The sequence below is a fragment of the Triticum urartu genome, chromosome 1A (assembly GCF_056163025.1).
Source record: "Triticum urartu cultivar PI428250 chromosome 1A, HENAU_Tu73, whole genome shotgun sequence".
NCBI lineage: Eukaryota > Viridiplantae > Streptophyta > Magnoliopsida > Poales > Poaceae > Triticum > Triticum urartu.
In genome coordinates, this window is record NC_141873.1 from 455648551 (window position 1) to 455661438 (window position 12888).

General features: G+C 43.7%; 2 protein-coding genes across 27 annotated transcripts; one reads left to right on the plus strand and one right to left on the minus strand.

The window, feature by feature from the left end:
• The first annotated feature begins 516 nt into the window (after positions 1-516).
• On the plus strand, positions 517-3357 carry LOC125528350 (tubulin beta-1 chain). Its single transcript, XM_048692825.2, has 4 exons — positions 517-645; positions 793-1196; positions 1290-1559; positions 2438-3357. The coding sequence occupies exons 2-4, from the start codon at positions 803-805 to the stop codon at positions 3109-3111; spliced, it is 1338 nt and encodes a 445-aa protein (XP_048548782.1). The 5' UTR covers positions 517-645; positions 793-802; the 3' UTR covers positions 3112-3357.
• Positions 3358-4170: 813 nt separating this feature from the next.
• LOC125518328 (uncharacterized) lies at positions 4171-12588 on the minus strand. 26 transcript variants are annotated; one of them, XR_015603703.1, is made up of 7 exons: positions 11697-12588; positions 10848-11611; positions 10074-10356; positions 9753-9828; positions 7198-7248; positions 7011-7090; positions 4171-5740 (listed from the first exon to the last, which is right to left on the minus strand). XR_015603703.1 is itself a non-coding variant. In XM_087525098.1 (7 exons), exons 4-7 carry the CDS (start codon positions 10106-10108, stop codon positions 6938-6940), a joined length of 333 nt encoding a protein of 110 aa, XP_087381224.1. In that variant the 5' UTR covers positions 10109-10356; positions 10848-11030; positions 11491-11611; positions 11697-12588; the 3' UTR covers positions 6527-6937. The 26 variants fall into 26 exon arrangements, 5 of the variants coding, with proteins under 5 accessions (XP_087381224.1, XP_087381221.1, XP_087381226.1 ...); XR_007287989.2 differs by adding an exon at positions 7854-7996 and having other exon boundaries at positions 9765-10356; XR_007287995.2 differs by adding an exon at positions 7860-7996 and having other exon boundaries at positions 7198-7238; positions 9757-10356.
• Between the last annotated feature and the right edge of the window lie 300 nt (positions 12589-12888).

Consider the following 12888-nt stretch of genomic DNA (forward strand, 5'->3'; position numbering starts at 1 on the left):
GTCCGACCGCGGGTCCGGTTTGGTTTTTTAAACTATGCTTGGAGACCATTATAAGGGTTTCAAGATCATAAGTATGCTGGGCGGCTTTGCTATTAAAATATTGTCAAATATTGATGAAATGGACGGCGTAGAATAGGTCATGGACGTCCAACTATTTGCGTGGGTTTTTGTTTCAAAGAGCCATCCGCAATTCTCAATGGCGACCCTATCGTATTTCCAATTTGCGTTTACTTGGAAAAAAAAAAACAATGCACACTCCAAACAGCCCCACAGTCCACGCTCACGTGCCCTCCGAAGTCGCCACTTGGCGATGCCACAATCCCTTGCTTAACAACCACGCTCGAAGGGCAATCCCGTCATTCCACCCGGGTCCCGCTCCTCCCACCCGAAAAATTTCAAAATCCGGAAGACCCCAACGGGCCACCCGACGCCAACGCGAGCGGAGCCGCCCGATCCTCCTCATCGGACGGCGAGGCGCCTCGGCCGTCCGATCCGGTGCCCTAGCCCCACGCGCCGCTATAAAAAACCCGCCCCCATTTTGGCCTCACCAAGAACAACACACACGCTCTCTCCCCCAACCCAACCCAATCCCCATCCCCCCTCACTCCCCCACGCGCGACGCGACCGCTTCAATCCTCTCCCAAGGTAACGCCGCAACCCAATCTTCCCTCCGCTCCTCAGTTTTCCGGTGGATTTCGTTGGGTTCTCCGCGCCTAGTTTGCTTCGATTTGTTCGGGATTTAAGCTGTGGTTTCCGACGGATCTGACGCGGAATCCCGGCTCGATTCTGCAGGGAGGCGAAGATGAGGGAGATCCTGCACATCCAGGGCGGGCAGTGCGGGAACCAGATCGGGTCCAAGTTCTGGGAGGTGGTGTGCGACGAGCACGGCATCGACCCCACGGGGAGGTACGTCGGCACCTCCGACCTGCAGCTGGAGCGCGTCAACGTCTACTACAACGAGGCCTCGTGCGGCCGCTTCGTGCCGCGCGCCGTGCTCATGGATCTCGAGCCCGGCACCATGGACTCCGTGCGCACGGGGCCATACGGCCAGATCTTCCGCCCCGACAACTTCGTCTTCGGCCAGTCCGGCGCCGGCAACAACTGGGCCAAGGGCCACTACACCGAGGGCGCGGAGCTCATCGACTCCGTCCTCGACGTCGTCCGCAAGGAGGCCGAGAACTGCGACTGCCTGCAAGGTACTTTCCCCTTTCTTCAGGAGTCGCTCCGGTTACCCCGTTCCGCAGATTCCGGCGAGCGGTTCTGACTTTTGCTCGTGTGCTTGTCGTCAGGCTTCCAGGTGTGCCACTCCCTCGGCGGGGGCACCGGTTCCGGCATGGGCACGCTGCTGATTTCCAAGATCAGGGAGGAGTACCCGGACCGGATGATGCTCACCTTCTCCGTGTTCCCATCCCCCAAGGTGTCTGACACCGTGGTCGAGCCCTACAACGCCACCCTCTCGGTTCACCAGCTGGTGGAGAACGCCGACGAGTGCATGGTGCTGGACAACGAGGCGCTCTACGACATCTGCTTCCGCACCCTCAAGCTGACCACACCTAGCTGTAAGCAGATCTGTGACATCCTGCTTGTGGTGAATTATAGCACTGGACAGTCAGCTGTAGGAGAAGCTCGTTTGTCAATTGTCATATTGTGGTAGTTCTGTTTCGGTGATACAAACTGACTGCCTGTAGTGTCTGAAAATGCTGTCAGCAACCTGTCCTGACTGGTTGATGCCATTAGTTACTTATATCATCTGACAACCATCTAAGTAGTGACTTCTTCTTTTTACGTTGAAGAAGTTAATTTTCCAAGTGTCATACCTTGCAAGTTTTATTTTGATCGTATGAACTGACTGCAGCCTGTAGTGTCCACAATGCAATTACCAACTTATTCCAACTGGGTTGATGCCATGTTGGAAGCTGAATTTGTTTTATCTGCCGGGAACATGTTCGTTCTAGAGATGATATTTTGTAGTTGGTGCTTTTAGCTTGTTTGAGCGCTGAGATTAGATGTAGCTGGAGTGATTTTTGTGCTCTGTACATAGGTAGCTAACCACCTGTCATTAAGTAATGATGGGAAAAGGTGTTTAATTATTAAACTGATAAATGCTGGTAGATGTAGTGTGACTTCAGAGTGGTTGTTCTGTTGTAGCTTTCTCAGCACCTTGATGTGATGCATGCTATTTGCTTGAATTGAACCTAGACATCATTACGCACAGTTTTTCTAATCTGAGTGAAAGTGACCCTGATTCCACTTGATAAGACTATACATATTAATTTTGTTAGTTAGGTTTGCTGCTAGTCCATTTTCTTTGAATATTTTCCTGCTGAAGTGTAGGTTGTGGTAAGAAAAAATTCCAGCTAATATGGTAGTTGCTTGTTAAATACTCCTTATTATGCCAGTATTGCTGATCTGTGAATCTTTGCCTTTTTGTTGACAGTTGGTGACCTGAACCACTTGATCAGTGCCACCATGAGCGGTGTCACCTGCTGCCTCCGCTTCCCAGGACAGCTGAACTCAGACCTCCGCAAGCTTGCCGTCAACCTGATCCCCTTCCCGCGCCTCCACTTCTTCATGGTGGGCTTTGCGCCGCTCACATCTCGTGGGTCGCAGATGTACCGCTCCCTCACTGTCCCTGAGCTCACACAGCAGATGTGGGACTCAAAGAACATGATGTGTGCTGCTGACCCACGCCATGGCCGCTACCTCACAGCCTCGGCCATGTTCCGTGGCAAGATGAGCACCAAGGAGGTTGACGAGCAGATGATCAACGTGCAGAACAAGAACTCTTCCTACTTCGTGGAGTGGATCCCAAACAACGTCAAGTCAAGCGTGTGTGACATCCCACCACGCGGCCTCTCCATGGCGTCCACCTTCATTGGCAACTCCACCTCCATCCAGGAGATGTTCCGGCGTGTGAGCGAGCAGTTCACCGCCATGTTCAGGAGGAAGGCTTTCTTGCATTGGTACACTGGTGAGGGGATGGACGAGATGGAGTTCACTGAGGCCGAGAGCAACATGAACGACCTTGTCTCTGAGTACCAGCAGTACCAGGACGCCACTGCCGACGAGGAGGGCGAGTACGAGGAAGAGGAAGACCTGGAGCAGGAGTAAGATCGGTGACAAATTCATCTCTCCGTTTATGTGGTATTGTGGTTTTCGTACAACTGGAGCTTGTTACTAGTAGAGACTAGAGAGTACCATGGCTACAACTCTGCTGCTTGTTTGCGTGTCTTGGCATGTATATTTGTACTGTGTTCACTCGATGCTATGTTTCTTTGCTTGAATTATTTATTCTATGTGAGGTTTCAAGCAAGTGGATTTGAAATACAGTACTAGAATGCTTTGAAGTTTGAACAATGATGTCCTGTCCCTGATTCGGTTCACCTGAATTGAAATTTCAGTGTCAGTCTACTCGCTGCAGAACTTGAAAATCTCGGATTTGTGAGAAATATACATGTTTGTGATGGAGGCAGATTGTAGTTTCTTTGATATATCTTTTACTTGTACTGCTCCTTAAAATTCAGCTTTGCTTCAGAAAACACAAGCCAAACATGATATTGCTGCTTAAAAAAACTAAAATCTGGAGTGCTCCAGAAAACTCTAGAAGCTGGATTTGAGGGAAATTACACACCACTGCCACCACTAAATGGACCTTCGTTTCTCCCCCTTAATTAAACTAGCGCACGACTTTTGTTTGCCAGGCCAGGGTGTTGTATCAATGGACATTGTACGAGTAGTTCTCTCCTTGATGAACTGAACCTTGGCACTGTTGACTGTTGTCGCCGAATTGCTTGATAAAAAAACAATTGTTCAACTGTTCTTCTTTAGATTGCACCATTAAATTAGTGGTGCTATTTCACAATTAATTTGCATCCAGTTTCTTGATATTTAATTTTGTAGAAGATATGTATTATTCAATTTAGGAAATGAGATGTATTAGTCCATATCAAAATATAACTATATCTACTTAGAAAAAAATAGGATATCACCCTACCATGGTAAACAACGGACTACACAGCTAGCAAGTTCTAGGTTGTCATAGGCGAAATATTTCCTTCTTCAAAATTCCCGCAAGGAACCATAAGTGAAATCATGCTGGAAAAACTTGGCTTGAGAGCTCAACTAATTGCGCCTTTGATAAAGTGCAAAACATAGAGATATAAAGGGCAATTTGAGAAACATTATGTCCTTTCTTTGCACACAACTCCATAGTTCTTTTTTAGATCATAACTCCATAAGTTTTTTAGATCATAACTCCATAATCCCATAACAACATAAACACAATTCCCATAGTATGCAAGTTGTGTATTAAGATACTAAGACTACCACTCAGTTTACCGCCCAGTCTTTTGACAAATTTCAACCAGGGGTTCGCTCTGACAGGCCCATCAGTTTCTCATATGTATGCTGGCATCGACTTGCTTTGTACTCCCTCCATTCCAAAATAGACGACTCAACTTTGTATTAACTTTAGTACAAAGTTAGTACAAAGTTGGGTCATCTATTTTGGAACGGAGGGAGTAGTTAACAGGGCCCAGACTTTGGTTTCTGATTCGGTTCACCTGAATTGAAATTTCAGTGTCAGTCTACTCGCTGCAGAACTTGAAAATCTCGGATTTGTGAGAAATATACATGTTTGTGATGGAGGCAGATTGTAGTTTCTTTGATATATCTTTTACTTGTACTGCTCCTTAAAATTCAGCTTTACTTCAGAAAACACAAGCCAAACATGATATTGCTGCTTAAAAAAACTAAAATCTGGAGTGCTCCAGAAAACTCTAGAAGCTGGATTTGAGGGAAATTACACACCACTGCCACCACTAAATGGACCTTCGTTTCTCCCCCTTAATTAAACTAGCGCACGTCTTTTGTTTGCCAGGCCAGGGTGTTGTATCAATGGACATTGTACGAGTAGTTCTCTCCTTGATGAACTGAACCTTGGCACTGTTGACTGTTGTCGCCGAATTGCTTGATAAAAAAACAATTGTTCAACTGTTCTTCTTTAGATTGCACCATTAAATTAGTGGTGCTATTTCACAATTAATTTGCATCCAGTTTCTTGATATTTAATTTTGTAGAAGATATGTATTATTCAATTTAGGAAATGAGATGTATTAGTCCATATCAAAATATAACTATATCTACTTAGAAAAAAATAGGATATCACCCTACCATGGTAAACAACGGACTACACAGCTAGCAAGTTCTAGGTTGTCATAGGCGAAATATTTCCTTCTTCAAAATTCCCGCAAGGAACCATAAGTGAAATCATGCTGGAAAAACTTGGCTTGAGAGCTCAACTAATTGCGCCTTTGATAAAGTGCAAAACATAGAGATATAAAGGGCAATTTGAGAAACATTATGTCCTTTCTTTGCACACAACTCCATAGTTCTTTTTTAGATCATAACTCCATAAGTTTTTTAGATCATAACTCCATAATCCCATAACAACATAAACACAATTCCCATAGTATGCAAGTTGTGTATTAAGATACTAAGACTACCACTCAGTTTACCGCCCAGTCTTTTGACAAATTTCAACCAGGGGTTCGCTCTGACAGGCCCATCAGTTTCTCATATGTATGCTGGCATCGACTTGCTTTGTACTCCCTCCATTCCAAAATAGACGACTCAACTTTGTATTAACTTTAGTACAAAGTTAGTACAAAGTTGGGTCATCTATTTTGGAACGGAGGGAGTAGTTAACAGGGCCCAGACTTTGGTTTCTGATTCGGTTCACCTGAATTGAAATTTCAGTGTCAGTCTACTCGCTGCAGAACTTGAAAATCTCGGATTTGTGAGAAATATACATGTTTGTGATGGAGGCAGATTGTAGTTTCTTTGATATATCTTTTACTTGTACTGCTCCTTAAAATTCAGCTTTACTTCAGAAAACACAAGCCAAACATGATATTGCTGCTTAAAAAAACTAAAATCTGGAGTGCTCCAGAAAACTCTAGAAGCTGGATTTGAGGGAAATTACACACCACTGCCACCACTAAATGGACCTTCGTTTCTCCCCCTTAATTAAACTAGCGCACGTCTTTTGTTTGCCAGGCCAGGGTGTTGTATCAATGGACATTGTACGAGTAGTTCTCTCCTTGATGAACTGAACCTTGGCACTGTTGACTGTTGTCGCCGAATTGCTTGATAAAAAAACAATTGTTCAACTGTTCTTCTTTAGATTGCACCATTAAATTAGTGGTGCTATTTCACAATTAATTTGCATCCAGTTTCTTGATATTTAATTTTGTAGAAGATATGTATTATTCAATTTAGGAAATGAGATGTATTAGTCCATATCAAAATATAACTATATCTACTTAGAAAAAAATAGGATATCACCCTACCATGGTAAACAACGGACTACACAGCTAGCAAGTTCTAGGTTGTCATAGGCGAAATATTTCCTTCTTCAAAATTCCCGCAAGGAACCATAAGTGAAATCATGCTGGAAAAACTTGGCTTGAGAGCTCAACTAATTGCGCCTTTGATAAAGTGCAAAACATAGAGATATAAAGGGCAATTTGAGAAACATTATGTCCTTTCTTTGCACACAACTCCATAGTTCTTTTTTAGATCATAACTCCATAAGTTTTTTAGATCATAACTCCATAATCCCATAACAACATAAACACAATTCCCATAGTATGCAAGTTGTGTATTAAGATACTAAGACTACCACTCAGTTTACCGCCCAGTCTTTTGACAAATTTCAACCAGGGGTTCGCTCTGACAGGCCCATCAGTTTCTCATATGTATGCTGGCATCGACTTGCTTTGTACTCCCTCCATTCCAAAATAGACGACTCAACTTTGTATTAACTTTAGTACAAAGTTAGTACAAAGTTGGGTCATCTATTTTGGAACGGAGGGAGTAGTTAACAGGGCCCAGACTTTGGTTTCTTGATCCCGATGGGTGCCTATCTGTATGTATTCTACTTCTTGGGGCATGAAACCTTCTCCTTGGGGCAAAGAAGTATAAGCTCAATGCAAATAAATAATGCATACCCCCAAGCACAAGCACCATGAAGAGGAATTGCCCCTTCTTCATCTTTGCACTGTAAGATTGCTCCTCCTTGCCGCAAAAGCTGAGCAGAGTAAAAGGTTCAGAAAGACAGAAAAATATTCAAGATAGCAATGCAAACCTGCACACAAGGTACACGGCCATATAAGCATATCAGGTGAAGCACAATACCTCATCAGAAGACTTGCAATTCAGCTGTTGTAGCCTGATACCTGCCACCACCTAATACTCTCGTCAGTTTTTTGTCGGGCCTAGGGATCATAACTATTGCAATTTCATTATTCGATATGCCTTTAACATTACAAAAAATCAAAACAAAAAGAACTCTGCAGGAGCACAAGCTACATGCCAATATGATTTTTGCCTTAACTTGAAAGGAATGGTAGAAGCAAACAGTTCTCCAGTCAGTTTTTATTTTCTTTGAATAAGTACTTATAAATTCTAACACTTTTTTGCTAGTAACAGAACATCATGTCTTAGAAAGAAGCTTTGTTTTCTATGCCACCCACCATGGAACATATATCAACCAGTTAATAATTAATGCACCTTTGCTTCTAAGTAAGACATAGGAATAGTGTTTGTTTTTGGTGCAAGGGCAAACGGCTAACCACATATCAAAATCAAGTAAGGCTTAAAAAATGTCAGCACAATGCCTTCTGCTTTAGCATAACCTGATGAATACGAAATAAAACAACCTTCTCTAAATGTGAAAAGCAGCAAATTGGAGCATTTCAGAAGCATATTTCTGTTTGACTCAAATGACATGTGAACAATGCCTAAATTCATAGAAGATAATTGCCAAGTTTGGATGCAAATTTAATTCATACCCAAACCTTGCAATCAGGTATAGACCATCAGAACCTCATCATTCCCATACCAAAAACACCTCACAGTTCACATGCATCAGAGCTGAAGCCAGTTTATTCAACAACAATGAAGGCACTAATCGGCGACTAATCCACTCACCCTCCTGCAGGAAGTTGAAAAGCATGTAGTTAAAACGTGTTGTTTGTTCTGCAATCAAATTTAGATGGAGTACTCTTCACTTGCATAGATACAACAACTCTGATCTCTAAAACCTAACCACAATAGCAAGGATCTGGATAAAATGGAGGCAAAACTTGAATTCAACCTAGGCAACGTGGGCGCTCTCCTGACTTCTACGTGGTGTCAAGCTATGCCGTGTACGTTGTTACATCCAAACTGTAGTTAGTTTTCAGTTCTTCTGTATCAGTCTGACAACATTAAGATAAGCCAGATGCCCAGATCATCATGACACATTGTCAGAGAGACAAATAGCATGTTCTCATGATGAATTTAGAGATGCCGTTGTGAATAATTATTAGCAGTTTCATAGTTATATAATGTGTGAAGTAGATCAGATATAGGAAACTTAATAAGAAAAAATGCTTGAAACGAAAGAGTTTATGTTATTTCTCCCTGATAACTGTGAGTTTAGTGAACCAATATATCTGGTTTGTGTTTCGCAGTCTAATTCTGTACATGCTTACATAAATTGGGTCAGCCAAAAACAATGGTGAATTGGTGAGCAACATTCTTAAACAATATGAGCCTCAACCTTGATGAGAAATCGAAACAGTGATTTTCAAAATATAACTCTACATAATGTACAATGACACTGAAGAATTACAGTTTCCATCTATCTCTCTCACAGCATGCACGTTCATTCAGCATGACATGGGTACAATATGGATAACTCAAAAAACAAACTAAGAATTTCAAAATGATGTGAAGAAAAAATTGGTCAGAACTGCAAAAGGAGATGATCTCAAAGTTATTTTACACTAACCACTCACCCTCTTAACATCAGGTAAGGTTATCAACTAACAGACTTGCCAAATTAACACTTATTTATCTTTTATAAATGAAAACAGTAGTACTTTCTCGTATCAGATGACACTTTTATCTGACTTGCCGGCTAGCTGGACAGACAAAGCATCAACAGTTAGTTTTTTGTTCTTCTGTATTAGTCTGACAACATTAAGAAACATAAAGTGCAAAAGAAATAAATTTAGTTTTTCTGTTGTGTGAGAATAAGGAAAGAACAGAGAAACAATAAAGCTATTCTTGCCTTGCTGATCTGAAAATAGCAGATAAGTTGTTGGAGCTTAGTTGATTGTCCTCATAATCCTACTGTAAATTGACTTGTGCATCAACCTAACTACTTATGCATGTCTATCTAGCTGTGTACAATTAAGCATGCGAAAAAAAACACATTTTAGGCATCAGTGCCAACTGATCCCTCAAATATGATATTAATTCTACAAATGGAAATGATAAGGTTTGTTTTTCTCAAGCTGAGGGTATAAGATGCAAGAATAAAGAGATAATGTTAGTCTTTGTTCGTCATCTGAGAAGCAGGTAAACCAGCTATACTAAATCCAACTGAAAAGGCCAACAATAATAAATAGGTAAGCTGCTCACTGCTCACGGCTTCATGCATATATTCCGCATGGCTGCCACGGTCTAATTGCACTTGAATCAAACAAAGCAACTTCACATGAGTCACCAATGACATCACTGAACACATCATACATAAGTCAAAAGGATGCAACATACATGGACAGAACAATATGCATAGAAAAATGGCAGGTGCATATCCCATACTTAACCACTACCAAAATACCAAATAACGTTGATCCGATCTAATCAAACTCTACTCCTTCCAGCAACAAGCTACATTTGAACTGAATTGCACAAGCAACTAACCTTCTAACCTTCTTGAAAACCTGGATCACCTCCCTGAACCTTGGGTGTACATTAGGGCTTCTCTCCATGGGCCTGTTCAAAATCATGTGAACACAGTTACAGCATCTACTTTAGTTCAGCTAAATATGGTACAACCAAGTATATATATCCTATATAGAATTCTGAACTTCTAACTGCCTTGTCATTCTTTTTATTCCAATGTACCGAGCTTGATCTGGTTTGAGGGCTTCTAGATCATGTTTAGAAATGTTATCTTGTAAACATTTTTAAGCAAGAACCAGGGAACTTAGTGTAGTTACAAAGACACCATGTCTGACCAAGCACCAATGCCAGCTCTAAATGCAGTCACCATTTTTCAGCAGGAACTTAGTTCATGTACAATCCGAAAACATGCACTTAAGTTCCCTTCCATCCTGCAATCCAAACAACATGCACGTAAGTTCCCTTCCATATGCAATCTAAGAACATGTACTCAAGCAGGCTAGTCTAAAAATCTGCACTTAAGCAGCTCTAATCCGTCTCTGCTCCAGCTCTTTCCTTAATCCACCACCTGCTCCAGCTCCTTCCTCAATTTGCCTCGAATCCCTTGTACCACATATCCTGAAACAAATCATCATCAACAAACTTTAGTATCTTCGATGGAGAATTATGGAGGTATACGCTACCGCGAAGTACCGACCTGAAGTTGAGTAGTGGCCTTAGAGACATAGATCTAAAACTGGTAGGCTCAATAGTTGGTAAGAAACACTCATATAATTAGAGAAAATGTATGTAAACTTTTTAAGTTAGCAAGTGCTATCAGCTAGCACCATGGCCGTCTCTGATTGTGTTTGTCGAACATGCTACAATATAGTACAAAATAAATAATTTTGATGAATACAGAGTAATAATGAGTGAGCGGAAGTGTTAAGCTTAATCAATAAAAAGCCTAAAGCTCTCCAGCCGAGCCTAGACCTGTCATGTAAATGTATCATATTCTGCCTACACATTATGCATACCAATCTCTTCGTCGTCTCGACCTACACCGCTAACTTATTAAAATCCTATCCATCAAAATTTATCTCATGACAGTATCTAGCACTTGGTCTTACCTGGCTATGTCTGCCGGTCTGGCCGTCACATGGCCCTCCTCCGGAGAAGCACGCGTCAGCGCCGTTCAGGCCGTCCATGGTGCAAGACCAGAAATAAGGAGGTGCGAGACCAGAAATTCATCCGGCAACAACTACCATTTTTCACAGTTGGAATAAGTTAACAACCGCCACATCGAACCTGTGCTAAAATACATGACCCACCTTCAGTTGCCTGGCTAACTATGGACACGTGAAATGAGTAAGAGAAGATTGATAATTGCATAACCATGAAATTACAACAAGAATAATTCAGGAGAGGGAAGCTACTGAACCCCGTTACATAGGAACAAATTCAGCTTGTCATTTGATTCTTGGCATGGAATGGGATGCCAAATTAAAAATTGATTTATACAACCAAAATTGGACACATTTATGAAAATCAAATTAACTTTCAATGTATTCATATTCTGGAAATCGTCATGTAAAACTATGACCACTCATGAGAACATATATATAGAGAGACAAATCAAACAACATGACAGGTGCTAGATTGGGTGTCATTACTAATTTACAATTATTGGTAGAGGAACAGATCATAATTTCTTTGCTAAATGGGAAAAAACAACTGTTTCATCAGTGATGTATGGCAGTGACTTACTATTACCAGTTAACTAATGTCATCATGCAGACATAGAAATACGAATTAAAAAAAACTTGTCTCATGGATGCCTCCTTATGCCTATGCTCCTCCGACAGGTGCTCGGATCCAACAGCATGTCCTCTTCCTGCAGGGAATCAGTACAGATACACATGTGTGTGAGAGAAAGTAGACCCAAAAGGAAGAACACAGAGGGGTGCTGTCCTACGTACCTCTTCCACAATCCACAGTGTGTGCGTCTTCGCTGTGCTCTCTCTCTCTCTCTCTCTCTCTCTCTCTCTCTCTCTCTCTCTCAACCGCTTATGTAGATCCAGACCGAGCATGGGGCAGATTTCGCACAGTGCGACGGAAAAGAAGAAAAACCGGGCAGCGAGGGGCGGCGTGCTCCAGTGTGGGCCGTGCGTGTGTCAGGCGCCGCTGCAAGGCAAGGCGTTGCGGGCGGGCGAGAAGGAGGCACTGAGGAGTAGGAGGACGACGGGGTGGGCGCTCTTGGGGAAGGCGGTGTCGCGCGGGGAGGAGCCGAGGAGCGACATTGTCGCGTGGGTAGGAGGGGCAGGCGACGTCGCGTCGGCGGGCGGCGGGGAGCGGCGATGCTTTCGGCTAGTTGGTGTCGCGAGGACGGCCGCGACTGCCGGGAAACGCCCCCATCCAACCCCGCGCGCCAGGCGGCCGTCGGAGCCCGCTCGCCGGCGAGCACCTCCTCAGCCGCCCCCAGGACTCTCCTTCTTTTCCCCTCTCCTCTCCCGAAGATGCGCCGCCGCCCGAGTCGGCTTGACCCGCATCCACGGCTAGCATCCCAGGCGACCTGTCGCGCGACGAACCTGCCACCGCTCGCCAGCCCAACCGTCCGCCCGCATCTCTAGCGAACGGCATATGGCGGGAGGGCGGCTAGCGAACGACGGGAGGATGGGGGAGGCCAAGCCGAGAGGAGGAGGATGCGAGCGGCGAACGGCGGGAGGCGGCGGGAGGATGGGCGGCCCGCCCGTGCTGTGGGGAACGACTGGTGTGCGGGCATGGATGAGGAGGAGCGGACGGAAGTCCTTTTTTTTTCTTTTGGCGGGGCGAGCGGGCGGAAGTCGTGCGGGCGTGGTGCGCACATTGCGCAGCGGTTTCTTTTTGCGAACGGCGGGGTGGGTTAGCGATGGATGGATTAGTTGATTACCCCGTGGCTTGCAGCGTTAAACATCAAAGGATTACGAGCCATTAGATTTTGTAGATGGATGGATCCGATTGTTTGGATCTGCCGCTCTCTTTCTTTTATAGTGGTAGTAGATAGATCGTTTTCATCAAATTCCCTATTCTTGAAGCTGGAGCTACATGGAAGCCAAACATTCTCTTAGGTAGTGCTACAACTTTTGTATGAAACTGTTCCAAAGTAGATTTGGTGGAGTGAAACTAATTTTG